At 44.8% G+C, this 19,875-nt stretch overlaps 1 protein-coding gene across 1 annotated transcript; it reads left to right on the top strand.

Moving 5' to 3' along the window:
• The first annotated feature begins 3,527 nt into the window (after nucleotides 1-3,527).
• On the top strand, nucleotides 3,528-18,249 carry LOC119462726 (uncharacterized). Its single transcript, XM_037724012.2, has 7 exons — nucleotides 3,528-3,638; nucleotides 4,728-4,834; nucleotides 6,198-6,251; nucleotides 8,025-8,057; nucleotides 11,798-11,920; nucleotides 13,685-13,726; nucleotides 18,185-18,249. Exons 1-7 carry the CDS (start codon nucleotides 3,569-3,571, stop codon nucleotides 18,224-18,226), a joined length of 471 nt encoding a protein of 156 aa, XP_037579940.1. The 5' UTR covers nucleotides 3,528-3,568; the 3' UTR covers nucleotides 18,227-18,249.
• Nucleotides 18,250-19,875: the final 1,626 nt, after the last annotated feature.

Here is a 19,875-nt window from a genome sequence, read left to right as displayed (position 1 = left end):
TGCCTATGACTGGTTCTCAGCGTCGTAAGAAAGGCCGCAATGACAGCGGGCACAGAAGCGTGCACTTCTCGCCAGGCTCTCCGGTCCTCCTATATGATCGCCATGCCGCCGCGTTGGCCTATCAGAGAAGCTTCTCTCGCGTTACACTGCGCCCTACAAGGCATTGCGCGAGCTCGGTGATGGTATGGTATAGAGAACTTTATTGAGTCCTGAAGGTCAACCCTATTTCGTTATATGTTAATAATCGATCCCTGTGTTCCCCATGTGAAGTGCAAGCTGCTCGGTCTTGAAGAGCACGGCTAGAAAGTCCTCGTGCTGCTTCATTTGCCACCTCATTGAGGTTTCTCCGAGTTCCGTCCACCACCCCCAGATGTGCAGGAAACCAGCGAATTTCGATCCGCTCACTGTTGACCTTGTCTAGTAACTTGGTTGCTATCCCTGTCACATATTCGTTAGTAAAGTTGCGTATGGCTGTTCTAGAGTCGCTGTAAATATGTGTCCACCGATTTGCCCGGATGGCTAAGGCGATGGCTACTTGTTCTGCTACTGTTGGGTCCTTTGTGATGGCATCCCGTATGTTACCTTGAGTGTCTACAACAACGGAGGTATACGCATCCTTATTTTTAACCCAGGCAGCGTCAACGAACAGCGCCTGCTGCTTATGTTGATCTATGTCTTGAAGGAGTGCCTTGGCCCTTGCCTTCCGTCTCTCGAGGTTATGTGTCGGGTGCATGTTCCTAGGGAACGGGGTCGTCTTAATTTTTTCTCGTAGTCCCGCTTGCGATTCTGTTAATAATTCTCCTTTGTTAGTTTGGTTGTTACTTTCTACGCCTATTTCTTCAAGTAGCGTCCATCCAGGTCGTGTCCTCATTAGTCTCTCTTGGTGGGCCACCTGTTGAGCCTCAGCTATCTCCTCTAGTGTGTTATTCAGCCCTAGGCGCAATAATCTATCATTGGCAGTGCTGATGGGAAGTCCTAGTGTAGCCTTTATAAGTCGTCTGATTAAAGCGTTTAGCTTGTTCTTATCAGCCTGTGTCCATTGTAGCATGCCTGCCACGTACGAGAAGTGGCAAAATGCGAATGCATGTACCAATCTTATGGCACTTTCTTCTTCTAGCCCCTTATGGTTATTTGTAATTCTACGCAGAAGTCTAATGACTTCTTCTGACTTCTTAGAGATATGTTGTATCATCCTGCGATTAGATCCATTCGCTTCCAGGAGAAGGCCTAGCACCCTAATAGTCTCCACCTGCCTGATTGGTTCTCCATTCTTGGCGTAATGTCAATGCGGGGTTCTTCCTCTGGGATATATCCGTTCGGCTTGCGCCCACGCTTACTGCTCCGTAGTACCAATAGTTCTGATTTTTTAGCAGAGCAGTTAAGTCCCATACCCCCAAGTATGGTTTCCACCACATAAATGCTTTCGAAACTGTAGTTTGGTCTCTGTTTGTCCCATATTACCTTCAGCACTCCAGATTGTTACATCATCTGCATATATTGCAAAGTGGATACCTTCAATCTGCGCGAGACCTCGAGCCACTTTTGACATTGCCAAATTAAATAACATGGGAGATAGGACAGACCCTTGTGGTGTCCCACGATTCCCAAGTTCCAGGGTTGTCGATTGGAGTTCGCCTAACCTGAGACAAGCAGTACGGCAACCGAGAAAGGCTTTAACTATATTGTGCAATCGCTTACCAAATCCCATCTCCGAGAGGATATCCAATATGGCCTTGTGTTTGATGCGATCAAAGGCTTTTTCTACATCTAGGCCTAGGAGAGCTCTCGTATGTAGCGGGCTAGCAAGAATAAGGTGATGTTTGATTAAAAGCATTGCATCTTGAGTCGAAAGTCCAGGACGGAAACCAATCAGGTTATGCGGAAGAACATTTCTGTTCTCTACATACTTAGTCAGTCTATTAAGTATGACATGCTCCATGGTTTTGCCCAGACATGATGTTAACGATATGGGTCTTAGGTTATCTAGGTTGAGTTGCTTGCCTGGTTTGGGAATAAGAATTGTGTTAGCAATTCGCCATTCCTTCGGATAATCGGTGATGTCAGCTCGGAGATGTCAATTACGAGATTACCATTCCACACTATCTCTTCGACCTCATTGCTGCCGACTGGTGTTCTGCATGTTTCGAGGCAAAAACTACATTGCTCTGCTTTTCCTTTGACGTCATAGCAAGCGCCGCGACGGCGCTTCCGCCATAGCAGGTTGATATTACAAAGCGAGTATGTACAATCATGAACGAGACGGTCGGCAGAGCGATCAAGACGACGATTGTGTAGGTCGCTTGCGTGTGTGCGCCTACAGGCATATTGCGTTATCAGCTCGCATTTCCTTGTAAATGATATGTAAATAAACCTTTCGTCTACATCTAAGCTCAGTGAGAGTATATCTTAATTACTACGCATCGCAGAAGTTTCACTCGGAAGAAAGTTCGGCGGCAGAATTAAACTTTTCTTTTTTTTTTTTTTGGCTACTGCGGTATCCACAGCTTCACTATGGTTTATACAATGGCCGAATTTCGCGCTGCTTGTCGAATGGTGAAATGAAATTGCAGAGTTGGACGCCCGGAATTCGCACTGTGCGTTATGATGGACGTCGTAAGGGCAAGGCTCTCAGCAGTTAAATTCAAGTACACGAACGTTTTTTTTTTTTTTTTAATTTCATGCCCATCGAAATGTGGCCGCCTCGGCCGCGCATCAAACCAGCATCCATGCAGCCAGCAGCAGAGTGCCACATAGCCACTGATGCACCGCTGTGAGTGCTCATCGAATGGTGGGATAACGCTGTGTTGCGTGTGCCGAACTCGAGCGTAGCGTGCCTAGCCCTGTCTCCTTCGTGCTGGCAGGTTCCACCTTCTTCGGCGCAACACGCCGGCCAAGGGAAGAAACAAGGTTACACAATGCGTCCTGCGTGAGTGCCATACGACACGTGTCACATGGATGTGCCGTTTCACACAAAGTGTCAGCACGCGAGAGCGTGCTTAGCCCTGAGACCTTTCCAACCCGTCGGTCCAAAAAAACACGCTGGTCAAACCAACAGGTGCTCTTCACAGACAACAAAATCCGCCAGATGCTGGTAATTGCATCAGCGAGAAAGTAATAAGCAAAAATGCGTCAACAGGTGCGCAAACGCTTAGATTACTTTCGCGGCAGTTCGAGACGGCGTTCACGCGATAACAGCTCGGCAAAGTCGGGGCGGAATTTCATCTGTATGCTAGCGCTTATTTTTTTCCCTAACATCGAATGCGGAATGAATAATGAATAATTTGAGAGTGACAAAAAACTCTGCAATAAACTAATCAAGTGTTTAGAAATTTTCTTCCGCCAAGAGTGATGGCGAGGGGCCGTCCTCCCGCTGTATTCTCATATGCGTCGTCGTGGGCTCCATAAGCTATAAGCCGGCAAACATGGGATCGCGCTTTCCCTGGGATGTGCGCACCGCTGTCCAAACACGCGACGTCCAGCAGCCACGAAGCTCTGCGAGATTGATGAACGCGGAGTACAAGAAGGACTCGATCCAGCTGCAGAGGAAAGCGCGCCGCGTTCAGTCACGATGGTACGAGCAATGAGGTTGGTCCTGTTGGCTTTGGTCATCGCCGTCGCTTCTTGCGAGAATGACCTGGGTAAGACGGTTGTATCGGTAAAGCTGCTGCATATGTGGTTACGCTGCGAAGCTATTGATCGGTCTCGGAGGAAAAAGAAAAAGCGCTGTGGTTTCTTTTCCTGACTGTTTCTTAGAGTGTTCCGATAGTGTTTTCTCACTTCTTTACCTCTCCTCTTTTTTTGTGTTTTTATTTGGTAATACTTTCAGTGGCCAGACTTCTTACATCTCACAGCTAATAACGTTGAATCGTTGTTTAGTACCGAGACGTGCTTAATATAGCAATGGAATGAGAAAGACGTAGCAAAAGGAAAAATGACCGACCGTCCAGCATCCGGAAGTATCGGCGTATAGAGGACCCCATTCTTTTTTTTTTCCGAGGAGGGAGTAATGCCACATGGTGTGGCACAGCAATGGGACTGAAGAAGAAGAGAACGAGGTTCGTCTCGGCATCGCGCGTCGACGCTTACGCTTGCCTGGATCCTCATTCAGCGCGTATTCTACAGCAGGGTATACGCGACAATATCAACAAAATACAAATGTTATCCCACGTATATTCCTCCACACTTGAACATTTCTAATAGTCTATCGCTGAGGATTGAGTGCAAGGCTCTGAAGGGTTTGTCTTTCCATGTGCGAACACCTTCTTGCCTAGGCCAATGTCACAGTGGTTTAAACATACAATCACTGGTGCAAAGAGTACGAGCCGCTGTACTTGTAAGCAATGTGAGTGGCATGCACAGTTACAAGCACATGAACGGTACGAATAAGATGGGACATTGTCTTTTTTTCTGCATTTCTTTTTGTTCACGTGTTCTTCCCCAACCACCCAAACCTTCCAGAGCGTTCCATTGCACCTGCGTCGACAACATTTAGGTAGGAAGCAATAGTGGTGAAACCGAAGATGTTGCTAGTCTCGATGATTGAAGTAATGTAGCCTCAAGTCCAAGCACACATTGGCGAGGTGGAGAAAACTGTAGAACGTTGGGGAGACCAGAACTATGGAATGTTGTGGTGCCGGAAGACCTTGCCCGCTTGAGCAGGGCAAACTGTAAATTGGCTTGATCCGACCCTTGATCCGTGACTCCGTAGGTCTTTTCTGTGTACGCAGAGTTCCGGCTGCAGCTCATTTACGACGCGGTCGACAGCGCATTGGACAAGCCGCAAGTGAACCGGCTCGTGCTTTCGGTTATGCGAATGTTGAACGTCGATTCTAAGGTACGCAGACAGCAGTGCACGGAAGGAAGCATTGTAATATGAGCCCTGGGTAGCTTACGAGTGAACTCAATAATCACATTAGACGCAACCTGTTTAACTTTGATTTCGCCCACATTTTATTGTCTATTCGTTGTTGTTGAAGAGCTACAGCTACAGTTAGTTAAGTCTAGAGAGGTACACTCTATCACTATACAAGGTGGCTAACCCCAATGCTTCTGTTCCTTCGATGACTAAGCGACGTCTTTTGTGGCTAGTGTCCCCGCACCAACGGAAGCTAAAAGAGATACGAAACCATAAGAACACTGACAACAATGAACTATCGCTAAAATTAAATTTTGAGAAATGAGATTTTCTCCTTTACCTCTACACCCGTGAAATAAAACCAGTGAAATTTAAACAAGCAATAGGTAAAAAAAATTATTATGGGTTTTTACTTGCCAAAACCACGATTTTATTGCGAGGCACTCCGTAGTAGTGGGGGACTCCGGAGTAATTTTGGCCAACTGGGGTTCTTTAACGTGCACCTAAATCTAAGTACACAGGTGTTTTCGCATTTCGCCTGCATCGAAATGCGTCCGCCGTTGCCGGGATTTGATCCCGCGAACTCGTGCTTAGCAGCCCAGCACCATACTAAGCAACCACGGCGGGTTCTAATAGGTAAGAATTCGTGTGTTTCGATTATTTCTGAGTAATAACTAAATGAAAAAAAGTAGCCGTCCCTACCCTAGAGCGAGGACTCTACGCGTCTCTCATCCTAATTTATTTTCGTTTTATTTCCCCTCCCTAAAAGAAAGAAGCGAGAAAATTAAGCCCATTCTAGTTGTGCGTTATGGAAATATTAAGCCCAGAAATTTTCTTACCGGAACACAAAAAGCAAGAAGAAAAATACCATTTAAGAACTTCGTAGGGTCAACGCGTATCTACTACGTGTGTCAGCAAACAAAAGCAGTGCCTGGGGATTTGAAGTGCTGAAGCAGTGGTCAGAGATTTCAACCTCTACTTTAACCCTCTGCTAGTTCGATCACGCTTGCGTTCCGCTTTATCTCATTTCGTGCATGTTAACTGCTTCCACGTGCCTTTAGTCGATTTTTCCGTAACATATAGTATAAGCGCAATAGGTCCAGATCACGCACAAGCCAACTAGTTCAGACCAGCGCACTGCTGAAAAGGCCGTTCCGATGGCAGTTCCTACAGTTAGCTAGAAAAAAAGAAAAAAAAAGAAGACGCTTCAGTATAGTTTATGGATTATTGCGTGCCTGAGGCATCGAGAGCTGTTCAGTTCAGCTCCCGTGGTTTCTACCATAAAAGCAAAAGAAGCAAGCCGTCATGAGAGGTCTAAGTGTGTCTTCTCTCTTACTCGCAGGACACGGCGATTATGGATGAGTGCTACTCTAAAGGAAACAAAGATATACACACGGTAAGACAATAGCAATGCAGCAGCAGGTTTGCAATGCTCTCGCACCATGTTTTCGCCCTTGCCTGGTAAAGTTTACAGCTGTTTTTTATTACAATTCTATAACTTCTTATCCATGCACTTTCGCTTCGGGTGTGCACCTTTGTTTTGTCACCTTAAGATTTATCTAAACTGTCAACAAAATATGCTCCAAGCAGTTGACCAATTCAGTATTTATGTCAAGTTATGTCCTGCAGTGGACATAAATGTAGGCTGAAGATGATGATGTATCTAACAGCCCGCCGATTCATTAAATCTCACTATACGGTATAGAGGGTGCTGCTTGTACAAGCCAACTCTTGGCTTAATAGTTTAAAAAAATTGGGCATGCAATAATAACATATTGCAGTATTCGCAAGAAAATCGCGTCTTGTAAGCGGTCTATTCTTGTATACGATAGTATTTGCCGGGGACTTGACCCTGGGTCTACACTTTTTTTTTTCCAAGCGCATAGCAACCACGCGTGGGCAAGCTTGGAAAAGCCAACTTGACATAAATACTGAATTCTTCAACTTCTCAGAGCATATTTTGTTGACAGTATGGTGGACTTACGTACCAGAACCGTCTGTTTCGGTTTAGGGACCAGTCGGCCTGCCATTTAAAGTAAAATAGTAAAACCATATCAGGAATCGTACTTTCACTTCTAGCCCCGAATTTCTTTAATGGTGCTGCGCCATTTTGTGTTCTCTTTCTCAAACAGAAGATATATAACGCAGTTCTGAGGCCATGTTGCGATGTACTGCAGCTTGAGCAAAATTACCGTAAGAAGAAAGAAATTACCATAAATATAGAATAGCCAGAAGATTACCTTTGAGTAATTTACCATGAAAAATTACCCTTAATATATACAAGGTTACATAAATACCTGGCCAAAAGTAACAAGACAATGTGACCTTTTTGCAGATTCTGTCTCGAGAAAGAATATTCGCGAAAAAAAAGAATTCAATTGAATTATGAGATTTTACATGCCAAAACCCCGACCTGATTATGTGGCACGCCTTAGTGGGGGACTCCGGAAGAACTTGGACCACCTGGGGTTCTTCAACGTGCACCTAAATCTAAGTACACGGGTGTTTTCGCATTTCGCCCCCATCGAAATGTGGCCGCCGTGGCCGGGATTCGATCTCGCGACCTCACGCTTAGCAGCCCAGCAGAATAGCCACCAAGCAACCACGGCGGGAGAGAAAAAGAGTGAATAACGTAATAGTATAGTAACTTCGACATTACCCCCCCCCCCACCCCACACGCACACACGCACACACCCACGCACTTTGTTTTTCTTGAGCTCGTAGTACCTTTACAGAGACAATGTGTATAGTAAAAAAAAAGAAAAAAGTTATGGGGAATACCGTTTGGCGCCGGAAATTTAATGCAATCAACATTTTCACCACACCAATGTAGTAAAAAGCTACTAGGTAGTAAAAAGCTACTACTTTCTTTTTACCTAGATATATTTTTGTAGTTATAGATGTTTTATTATTATTATTCCGGCGGCACTTATGGTAGTTCGAGCTGTCATAGTCTTATAAAATACATGACTTATGATGCAACTCTTACGAGAAACTCTTAAAGCAAGCGAGTTGAACGGAGCTTTGCCTAGTTTGTTTAGCCTGGTACACATGTTAATCACTGTGATTTCGCCAGATTAAGTGCATGTATAATTCCTTGACACGACTTTATGGTAACTAATAATCTTATCTAAAGTTCACACTAATTTCTCTTTCACCTTTTTGTCAGATGCGAGCATGCTATACCGACACTACTGGAATCGTGAGTATAAAAAAATTATTATAAAGCTATTGCTATAACCTGTAGGCTTTCCTTATAGAGCTCAAAGGCGGGCAGTGTCCTTGAAGTGCGAAAAAATGGCGCCACTTCATTAACGTCGCACAGTAACTATAGCAACATCCTGGTATACTGCCAATACAACTATTGAATTAGCTTGTGCAACGCTGGCTGGTTTTTTGGAGTTTATCGGAGCACCTGCAATATCCCACCTGCATAATAATGCTGTGAAGCTTCCAGGCTGGGACCTAGAATTCAATTCACATACTAAATTGCTGTGTGTTTATGTAGAGGAAGTCGAGACCCCGTCAGGCATTGTCTGCCTTTTTTTCTCGGCCTCCTCCTAGACTATGTCTGAGTAAAAAGGATCAAGTCAAAAAAGGTACGGAAATTCTCAGAATTGTCTACTAAGGCGTAAGCAAATGTTTGGTTCGGCTGTGACTTCGTTTTTGTTTAGTTTTGCTTACTAGCTTTTCCTAGCTTATGCGCGTCTACCCATGGCCTTTCCGGTGGCAAAGAATGCCGAGGCTTTAGTAGACAATTGTCAGATTTGCTCTCCGCATCCAGCCCCTTCAATGCAATCGTACCAATTGAGCCGGGACGCCGGGCAACAGGGCACCTCAACAGAGCAGAGCGGTCGAAAGCGAACACCAGCTGGCGTATTAGCACGTGAGGCGTTGCGTGAGGGGAGAGTGCATCGCCATGATGCCATGTCACCCTCGCTGTCACTCTTGCAAGCCTCTGTTAGGCACGCGTTTCATTGTCCACGCAAACTCTCGCTTACGTTCTGACTGCGCCTCGGTAAAGCCCAATCAAAACGCGCTCGTTTGCCCGCGAGGTGTTATTAACTCGAAGGACGCTCAGCAGCGTTCAAGTGGACATTGGGCCACTCCGAAATCTCAAGTTGGCCCACAGCAACATTTCAAGTTGGCCCACCCTCAAATTTAGGTTGGCCCACCCCTAAATTTAAAGTTGGCCCAGCCCTAAATTTAGGTTGGCCCATCCCCCAAATTTCTATAGTTGGCACACCCCCTAATTTAAGTTGGTGCGCCGCCAAAGTTCAGTTGGCCCACATTCAAATTTCAAGTTGCCCCACCCACAATCTTCATGTTGGCCCACCCCTACTATTAGCTTCCACTTGCATTTTCCAAGGAGCCCTATATATATCTATGGGTATTCCCTTCTGATTGTATTTTCTTCCTTTAAATTGTCCCTTAGTGCTTAAAAGCTACCAATCATCTACATTTACACTATCATAACAATTAAATGTCTTTGGAAATTACGAATTTTTGTGCAGATACAAAGCATTACATGTTCCGCCTGTCAGGGCTGGAGAGCTCTCCAAGAATGCTTACGCCTTGAAAACTGACTGGAATCGCCATAAATTATGCATGCTCTTCTTCTTTCTGGAGTTTTACGTGCCAAAACCAGTTCTGATTATGAGGCGTGCCGTAGTTAAGTGCTCCAGATTAATTTATATCACCTGGGGTTATTTAACGCGCATTAAAACGCAAGTACACGGGCGTTTTTGCATTCACGCTCCTGCCAATGAAGGCGTAGCTAACACCACTCAACCTCACATTCTGACTGGCATTCAAAGCATATGTCCAGGCTTTCCCTCGGGCGAGTTCACTTAACGATTGTCGTGAACTTCTAGGTAACTGAGCAATAACAAATTTTTTTTCTGTATGAGGCTTGTCATACAGAACTGGAAATAGAACTTGCCTGCAAACAAACAGCATGCCGGCGCGTGTTGCTTTCGTAATAGCTTTAAATGTCTTTCAGTCTTTCTGGTGTTTAATTTTTGTTTTTACTGCAGTCGAGAGCTCGCTCTATTCGTTTCATGATCGTTCCTAACCAGGCAAACTCTCTCTCAGGCAAGCTATTGCGAAACTGAGTGGTGGGGAGGGGCGGCAAAGAGTTGGGCACTTTCTCCCATTAGCTCGCTCGCTTGTTCGCCGCACGAAGGCGAGTAAAATAACGCGTGATCCCGATCCAGCGATTTGCTGGGAGGTGCCCAAAAGGGAGAGGAGGATGGGAGGCTGTCACTCGCTCGTTCGTTCGTTCGTTCGTTCGTTCGTTCGTTCGTTCGTTCGTCAGTTTACATGCCTAATTTTTAATGCATTAGCATTCTTAAGGTGCTCCGCGCACTTTTCGGGTGCTATGTATGTTTGTAACCGTTTTCCCGCCTACCTGAGTTGCCGGGTTGTCCATGGTCAAATGGGCAGCGTGTCGGGCTACCGCGCTGCACCACAAATACTTTGGGTCACGTGACGCTTTTCACGCCAACGCTCTATCTAACTGCACCGTAAATGCACAGGGCGTGTGCCGCTCTTCAATAAACCTCTCGCGAACTCGGGTCACCGAGTATATATATGCCGCTGAGTGTGCGGCGAGCGAGGGAAGAATTCCCAACGTTCGCAGGCACCGGAGCGCCACGTGTATGATCTCGGAGACCACGCACGCACTTCTCGGCAATGCCGATAGATGGCGCAGCGTGTCCTGAAAGAAGCGTGAGAGAGGAGCCCGGTCGCCGCATGACGCGTTTCTCAGCGTTCGCACGCACCGGCGCGCCATGCATTTCGGAGGCCACGCGCAGGCTTGGCGGTGGCGGCGCTAGAGGGCGGCGAGTGTACTTAGGTAAACGCGAAAGGGGAGCAATGACGTTGCAGTAGGCGCCTCGTACTTGACTCGTTTCGGTGGTGGCAATGCTTTGGGTCGCTATATTGATTCGATGCTAAACGCACAAACCGTCGGTATAGTCATCGTGAGACGGGTTTATTTATTTTATTTAACACGTCCTTACAGGCCTCGTGAGAGGCATTGGGTAAGGCGGGCATCACAAAAAAAGGAAAGCAGCATACATAATGGGTACATAATATGCGTACACGATTAATAGGCGTAACAATAATGGGTGCTCGTGATTTCCTGCGTAGGTTAGATGATTACGGAAAAATAATTGTGGAGGTGACGTGCTCATTAGAGTATAAAACAAAAGGTACAGTTCCCATAAGAACAGGCAATTCATTGTCGTATACATAAAAATGCAAAAATAGCAGCAACAAAAAAAATAACACTGGACCCATAAACATAAGGATTACGTCAGTATTACATAAAAATATATTGAACTGGTAACGTTCTAATTATAGAAAAAAAGATACATTTCGCACAAGAGTAAGTAGTTCGATGTCATGCATAGTAATACAAGAAAAAGAGCAAAGTGATCCCATAAGCGAGAAAAAGAGCAAAGTGATCCCATAAGCGAGAAAGCTAACAGAATGCATATCATGAGGAAACATAAGAACATAAGGGTTGCGCAAATCTTCTTTTTAAAGTATTTATTGCATTTACGTTTGCTTATAAACGCTATTCCTAAACTGTCTATTCCTAGAACGATTTCCCATGCCTATGAACGCACGGAGACTAATGATTTAATAATAGATTTCTACATAAGGCGCCGCGTCAAGAACTTTCTATTCAGATGGAGTTGACAACAATGTAGTAGCAATGCTGGCTTGAGCACGAATTCTGTCACATAACTTCATTGCAAAGTCCGGACATTATTACGTCGCATCTTCGCCCGGTCTCCTGTCGCTGTACTCCAGTGCATATTCCGAGGCTCCAGCCTTACCCACCATGGGTGTCTCAGATTAGCTGTCTGTAATGTTCATAGCCCGGGTCTTAGTCTGTATGCTAACCTGTTTCCCTCGCCCACGAATTCGCAGTCTGTGAATGGTGTGTGCAACAAAGAAGGCATCGAGAAATACGTCAACAGCCGCATGGGTCACGTTCCCGAATTCTTCCGTGACCTTACCACAGACCTGGTTGGCTGCAGCTGCTTCAAGAAGGCGAGTTTGTTGTCGTATAGCGTTCGCAATAGCTCAACAATATATTGAATTGAAACTTATTTTTAATACTTGCGGAGGGGGACGACGGAAATGCTGTTGAGATAGCTTCGATATTAGTGGCTATGTCCTAGAAGAATTAACATGACAGAACTTCAGGTGTCCTAGCAAGATCCTGGCCACCTCATAGGAAAAGAAAAAAGAAAGTTGACTCATCGTCAAGTGTTCTGGAAACATCAAGGCTAACTCACAGAAGAAGAAAAAAAAATAAGTTTGACGCTAATTTTTGTGTCCTGGCAACTTAGTCGACGCCTCACGGCAAAAAAAAAAAAAAAGCTGTTGAGAATTCAGGTGCGCTGACGACATGCAGCATAAAGATCGTTTTGTCCTAGATAAAGAATAAATCGTGAACAGTATGAAATGCAAGGGTAGTTTTCAATTATAAAATTTCGCTGTGCACATCGTACGGCAGAAATGCATTTGCTGTTGTGCAGCGAAAGTTTAAAGATCGTGTGCTAATTGGGGTTTTGGGAGATAATGACTAAATACGCCTCTCGACCAATTTCAGGCGCTTACTTTCTTTACCAGAGTCCCGAGAGATCGAAACGTGAAAACTTGGAACCAGCATTCAATTTGCATAGGGATTAGGGGCATGATATGGGTTGTCTACGATCAAACTTACATCATAGAAGGTTTTCGTCATGTGCTGAAACAACAAAATGTGCCACAAGGTTGCTATCTGAAGGGAATGCGGTTGTCATGTCAACATGCCATGAAGGCATGTTGCCGGTGATGTGCGGGCAAAGATTAAATAGTGTCAGTTTTTCAGGCTTAACAAAAAAATACATATTCTAACGCTTGAAAGCAACGTCGTGCGCGATGTTTCCCACGGTTTTGTGCCCACTTAATGTGGCTCCGACTTCACATACGAATAAAATGGCGGGAATGTTATCGGTCGCATGTTAGTTATGTCTAACTTGCGTGGGCTAATTAGTGTTTGCAGTAAATGACCGATATGGACACCCCAAAGCTCTACATTCATGTTTAGGAACATCGTAGATTTTTTTAGCACTTTTGGGTTAAATAATCAACCACCGCGTTCACACAGAAACAAGGTCAACAGCTAATGTGCGCAAGAAATTTAAGGTGTGTTGGTTAATTACCGCCTTTGAAGCAAGTACTTATTACAAGAATAGGAAGGGTTATCTAAGCTCCATATGCATGTGAATGTGACACCATGTTTAGGTTTAATTTTTCAGATAATTAAAAATACATTCTAGGATTGGACGTGCCGAAACCGCGATTCCGTTATTTGGCACGCCGTAGTAGGGAACTTCAATTAATTTTGACCACCTCGTCGTCTTTATCGGGCACCAAAATGTAAGTACGCGAGTATTTTGCATATCGCCCCCATAGAAGTAGGGGTGCCGCAGACAGGATCGAACCGGCAACCTTGAGCTCAGCAGTGCGACGTCACAGCTACGGGGCAGTCGCGCTGGATTCGCAGCAAATGTTATCGTTCAAATGACATGTTATCGGTCAGATGCGATATACGGTGTTTTTAAGTACAGCTGTTCAAAAAAATACTAATACAAGTACTTGAAGAACGCAGCTTTGTCGGAAATTCAAGTGATTTAACAAGGTCGCACAAGAATTCCGGTGTTCTGTCATGTTCTTGCACCTCCTCCCGACAACAGTAAAAGTTACCCTCGGGGAAGTTTGCAATGTCAACAGTGCTGTTACCGTGTCATTTCCTTTGCTCCTTAGATGGAAGAGTGGGTCCAGTGTTCGAGCGCAGCTGTTTTCAAGGTGAGTATTGCAAGCTGGAATCGTCGCGGGACGACTTCGAACAGTTGCGCATTCGCTTTCGTGAGACCGCTAGCCTAATCGGCTATGTGTTTAACAATTACCAGCACCAAGACGCAACTTCATTTCTATTTTATACAAAGAAACTATGCCAGCTGTAAGCTTGTGGAAGTACTTTCTTTTAACTCGCTTCGTCCGCGACAATGCGAGTGAAAGACGTTCTTGGCGAGAATAGAGCGGCTACAATGCATCCTGCTTTCTACATTCTATAAATTTTGCACAGCGATACATTCAATAGGCAAAGATAATTGGCCTGCACCACTGTGAAAATGACGGTAGACTATCCTTATCGCGGCAAAAAAAATGCTCAGTATCACGGGAACCCACCTTGCTCACGAAAGGGCATGTTGCAGAAGAACGCAAAAGCGTGCATCGACCAAAATTGCATTACATTTACACATGTATGGCTCTCATGCAGTAATATTGTTCAAAATTCATTAAATGTTACATCTGGTCGTTTCTCATTTGTGTTTCTCTGTCATCTGCGTGAAAGAAAAAATCTCAAAATCGTGTGCCATAAAAAAATGTATTCTAATACCAGATGCCTGTTTCCGTGCTTCCAAGAGTTCCTGTTTTTGTTCGTTTGTTGATGGTAAAAGCTTCTGCGTCAATAAAACTTCTCAGTGTCCGGTTGTTAGAAAGATAACTTTTCTTCACTTGCTCTTGCCATGGCTCAATGAGTTTCGCCTGCTCAAAAGCGGAAGTTGTTCCGCAGACCATCGCTTGTAACAGGACTCTTAGTTTGAAGCAGGAACGATTATGACGTTCAATACGTTTACTCAAACGTTAGCGTTGTGTAAATCACAGCAAATGCGATATATTTGGAAATGTTGAATCGTCAAAGAAGCTCGCCCCTTCAGTAAAAAGGAAACCAGAAAGTGTCTCGCTTATAGGACGCCATGGCTTTGTCCCGTACCTGTGAGCTTTGCTTCTTTCTGAATCGTTAAAATAGTTTTTTTCTGCACGTTTGTTCTTTCCCTTTGCCTTTTTCCATCAACCGTAGCTCCGCGGTCCGATTGCTGAGGTTATTTTTGGGCGCGTGAATTGATGAATATGCGAAGAGTCTACGGCTAGTTTAGGAGTGCTGCTTTACACTCTATGTAGGCCTACAATTTCCGAATTGTTTGGTTGAGACAGTAAGACTGAAACTCGTCTTTTTCTTCTGAAGTTATAAAAAGACTGGTCATATGTGCAAAGTATAGTTTAGTTTAAAATTGTAATTTTCAGGCCGAGAGAAAAAAAAAAGGCCGGGGGATCCCACGCCCTGTGGGAATCGATGTTATGCGAAGAAGTGTGCCTAGGGATTAGGAGCATGATATGGGTTGTCTACGATCAAAACTTAAATCGTAGAAGGTTTTCCTCGTGTCCAGAAACAACAAAACGTGCCACAAATGTGCCATTACTATGGCCTACCATATTAACGAAACGACCATCAGAGCACCAAGATGTAGGTGGCTGTTTCATGACCTACACGACACGCATGTCATGTCATTCATGACATGAGTCCTGAGGATTCCCTTTAGCTAGGCCTGAGAGACCTTATAAGGCGAAAGCCTTAGTCATGCTCATGACTGTGACTTCGACCATCAATCATTAACCTTCTTCACATAGTACCCCATCCGCACCCATTACATTGGTTTTTCAGTGTTAATCTTCTTTTGCTGAGTCATGGTCATGACTATGGTTTCTATCACCATCCTTTAAGGTTTCCCTGACTTAGTAACCACGTGCGAACCAATTTCAGTGGTTTCTGATTGTTAATCTTTTGTCGCTGAGTCATTGTCATTTTTGCTGAGTCATGCTCATGACTATGGCTTCTACCACCATCCTTCAGTGTTTCCTTCACTTAGTACCCACGTTCGAACCCATTTCAGTGGTTTTTGAGGGTTCATTTTTTTCCTGAGTAATTGTCATTTTTGCTGAGTCATGCTCATGACTATGACTTCTGCCATCATCCTTTAGTGTTTTATTCACTTAGTAAACACGTCAGAACTCATTTAGGTGGTTTTTGAGTGTTAATATTTTTTGCTGAGTCATTGTAATTTTTGCTGAGTCATGCTCATGACTATCACTTCTACCATCATCCTTTAGCGTTTCCTTCACTTACTACCCACGTCAGAAGCCATTTCGGTGGTTTTTGAGTGTGAATCTTTTTCGCTGAGTCATTGTCATTTTGCAGTCATGCTCATGACCATGACTTTTAACATCATCATTTAGTGTTTCTTTCCCTTAGTACCCACGTCAGAACCAATTTCAGTGGTTTCTGAGTGTTAATGTTTTTTTCGCTGGGGCATTGTCATTGTCAGGAGGCTGTTTCAGGACTACATGACACGCATGTCATGAAATTCATGTCATGACCTATCATTTATGTTCGTCATACACTGTTGTCATACTATGCCAGTTTTGGTACCTACCAAGTGAACGAAACCACCATGAGAGCACCAAGACGTAGGCGGCTCTTTCATGACCTACATGACACACATGTTATGATATTCATGACAAAACCTATCATTTATGTTCGCCGTACACTCTTCTCATACTATGCCAATTTTGGTAAATACAAAGTTAACGATACAACCATGAGAGCACCAAGACGTAGGCGGCTACATAGATAGATAGATAGATAGATAGATAGATAGATAGATAGATAGATAGATAGATAGATAGATAGATAGATAGATAGATAGATAGATAGATAGATAGATAGATAGATAGATAGATAGATAGATAGATAGATAGATAGATAGATAGATAGATAGATAGATAGATAGATAGATAGATAGATAGATAGATAGATAGATAGATACTGTCACAGTGGCAAATGTTCGCCAAGAAATGCTTCGCTTAAAGAATGGTGTGGAAAAAATCACCGCATATCCACGAAGTGAATGATAATGAGTGGGCGAAGCACCGGTGGATCATTCGGTTAACTTAGGGAGCCTACATGCAAGCGCTGGTAAACAGCGCTTGCATATAGCCTACTAGGTTAACCGTGATTCCCCCGACGCCGCCAAGCGGACCCAGAAGTGGCGGCAAAACGCCGGAAGCGTTTTCTACCTGCGGTTGGTGGCGCCGATGCTCGGTTCAAGCGCGAGCTTCGCGAGCCCTCAGCTCCGGGTCCGCTTGCCGGCGTTGCCGTACTGCTGCAGCTTTGCTAGCCCTCAGGTCCGGGTCAGCATCCCGGCTTTGCCGTTTTGCTGCAGCTTCCCGCACCCTAGACCACGGGTCCGCTTGTTGTCTGCGTCGGTGCTGCAGCAGCTTCGGGAGACCTCGACTCCGCTTGCTGTTGAGCCACCACTCTCGCCTTTTCATCCATAGAGGGCGGGCCATTATCAGAAGCGACCGTTATCATCCATGGCTGAAGAGAGAAAGAGAGCGCGCGTAGGGAACGAACGCCCTTGTGCACCGCAGCGCTCCTAGCGGACTCCATGCAAACCAGAGCTATGGACAAGAGAGAAAGAAAGACTGCGTCGGGAACGAGAGAGAAAGACAGCGCGCGTAGGGAACGAATGCCCGTGTGCACCGCAGCGCCTCTAGCGGTCTCCATGCAAACCAGAGCTACGGACGACGGACGACGACGAGGGACAAGGCACGGTCCTAAGGTGCTTCGCCCCTAAAAACGCTGAGCTTCGGTCAGGCTCTTCAAGCAGGCCATCTGTCAAGTCGATGGGTGGGCCTGTATTTGTTGAGGAAAATATCGATTCATTTTGGCTGGACCATATAATGTCTCTGCGGCTTGAGGCAGCGTTTTTTCTTCAAAACTTAACCATCGCTCGAAGACAAAACGAAAAATATGGCAAAAGTGCTCTAGCAAGGATTACCCTTTACTGTTAACGGTACCTCACATGCCCCCACGGCAAGAGCACGCCGGTCATAGTGTATTTTTTAATGTTTAATTGGGTACCTACATTCGCCCTGAGGCATTGCTGTCTGTTGAGACTGGAAAAAGTACCAAACAAAGCATAGTCATTACATGGAACAACGCATGGGTAGGCACGAAAATACTGATGCAATACATAGTGTGATTGCAGTGGCATACATATAATCAATGTACACAGTTACAAGTCAGGATGAGCTGTACGCAAGTGCTGCCAGAGCGCAGCCGAAAAGATTTCACTAAGCGCATACACTATAGTATCAGGCAGGGCGTTTAACTGCGTAATTGTCTGTGGGAAAAATTACGCCAGATATGTAGTGCGCTATGAATACACTCGAATTTTCTTGCTGTTGTCCCTTCTAGGGATGTACGTATAAATTTTGAGCAGGGCTTGAGACGCTGCTAGTCAGTATGGCTTCCAACGCAACACACATTGGATATAACAATGTTTCGCCAGCAAGCTGTGCAAATGCCATGTACCGAGAACGTGACTTTATATAAAGTTTTGTTTTCGTATGTTGCAGATGCTTCACAAGGCCTGCAAGATGCTGCCGGAAACAAAATAAAAATATTCAGCTCCCTTTGTCTGACATACTGTGATTTTCGTCTACGAAAAAGGGCCCTCAGGCCACTTCACTGGACCATAAAAACTCCGAGTGTCAGAATGTTCCATAGTGTCCTGACAAATGACTGGTTAATGGTGTTCGTTACTCAGAAGCTACATGGAATCAACGAGGGACGCTGCAGAGGTGACTCCGTACTTGTTTTGGACACCCGTGCTTTCGCAAACTACACGGATATCTGATGGGCACGTTTTAGAGCGATAGCTGTTGTGGGCTCACTCCCCTAGTCACCTTGATTTCCGCAGGCGTCGCCGGTGTCCGTCGCAAAAACCACGTAGTGTTTTGTGACAAGAATATAACGAAAAAAGAAAATCTGCAATGTCCCTCGAGAATTCGACCTCCAGCCCACAGATTGTCAATCAGAAATTTAATCTCAGTCATTTCAGTGATGCTATAACACTAACCATCTCCGCTGGAAGGGGACAACGAAGGTAGGATTGTGGAGCATGGGAACTAAAAGGCCACAGCGAGACCTATTGTCTCGAGAAAGTTCAGAAGTAAGTCAAGATGCCAAATACGGGAAAGCAGGTGCACGGGAAGCAGGTTGGCGGAAAAGGGGGTTAGGCGCGGACAGATAGACAAACATACAGGAAGACGTGCTGCTGGCTGGGACGAGTTCCCAAAGTATGCCAATTGAGTTAATAGACCATCTTGGATGCAAATGAGGCGCTTTATTTTTTTTAACCCCCCCCCCTCATACTAGTGCTGTATACAATGAAAGGAAGTATAAATGTGAAGGTTGGTTTGCTCAAAGAGAGACTGCAATTAATACACTTTTGCAGGCTTAAGCCTTCTCTCCCCCCCCCCCCCCCCTTCCTTATCATGGTGTGTATCTCACCATGTTCACAGCAAGCGGGTGGGTAACGGAACCACGGTTGGCGTGGTAGAAAAATCAAAGGCTTTGTTACAGTCCTTTCTGAATCATATCTTTTTAAGCATAATTTTGCCATGCCGTATGTCTCTTACCGTGCACTTAGTGTTTTAAGTCTTCACTGCCGCTAAATCCCCGCTTACGTTATCATCGTTCTTGATCCTACCCAATTGTCCAAACAGTCGTTACACACTCCGTATAGCATAATTATTAAGTGGTTCAAGCGCTTGTGACGGGTTGATATTTCGTTACAAACCTCCAAAAGAGTGGTAAATTGATCAAGTCTATGTTTCTTGGGCTGCCCCATAATACTTATCTTTCTATCTCTTTTGTTCCAAATACAAAGTCGCAAAATAAACGCGCGCCTACATGCGAGTCAGTGAACTTACTATAGCTGTATGTTAAAGCAACCAGGTAGTGAAATCAAGGCACGTATTATACACACCATACACTATAAAACAAAACCGGTAATAACAGCAAATAGTGCAAACGACAGGAGATAGAAAAAATTTGCAGTGCCTTAGCTCGGCTATGCCAGTATAGACGTGGCGTGCGCGAAGGTTTAGCTGGTTATTCTTAGCTTTCCTGGTTTTCAATGACACACACACGGTATACGCATTATGTGACATATAAATATATATATATATATATATATATATATATATATTGCTCAACGTCTGGTTGCTTCTCTATTGCCACAAAGACGGCTCGGTGGTCAGTG

This window comes from Dermacentor silvarum, chromosome 8, assembly GCF_013339745.2.
Source record: "Dermacentor silvarum isolate Dsil-2018 chromosome 8, BIME_Dsil_1.4, whole genome shotgun sequence".
Lineage (NCBI taxonomy): Eukaryota > Metazoa > Arthropoda > Arachnida > Ixodida > Ixodidae > Dermacentor > Dermacentor silvarum.
Note: the sequence above shows the minus strand (reverse complement) of the source record. Positions and strands in the feature narration are given on the sequence as shown.

Excerpts from the sequence above, each read along its gene's own strand:
- LOC119462726 (XM_037724012.2), top strand. The coding sequence starts at position 3,569 with ATGGTACGAGCAATGAGGTTGGTCCTGTTGGCTTTGGTCATCGCCGTC. Across the intron at positions 4,835-6,197 it reads TGTTGAACGTCGATTCTAAG|GACACGGCGATTATGGATGA; the intron begins GTACGCAGACAG and ends TCTTACTCGCAG. Across the intron at positions 6,252-8,024 it reads GAAACAAAGATATACACACG|ATGCGAGCATGCTATACCGA; the intron begins GTAAGACAATAG and ends CCTTTTTGTCAG.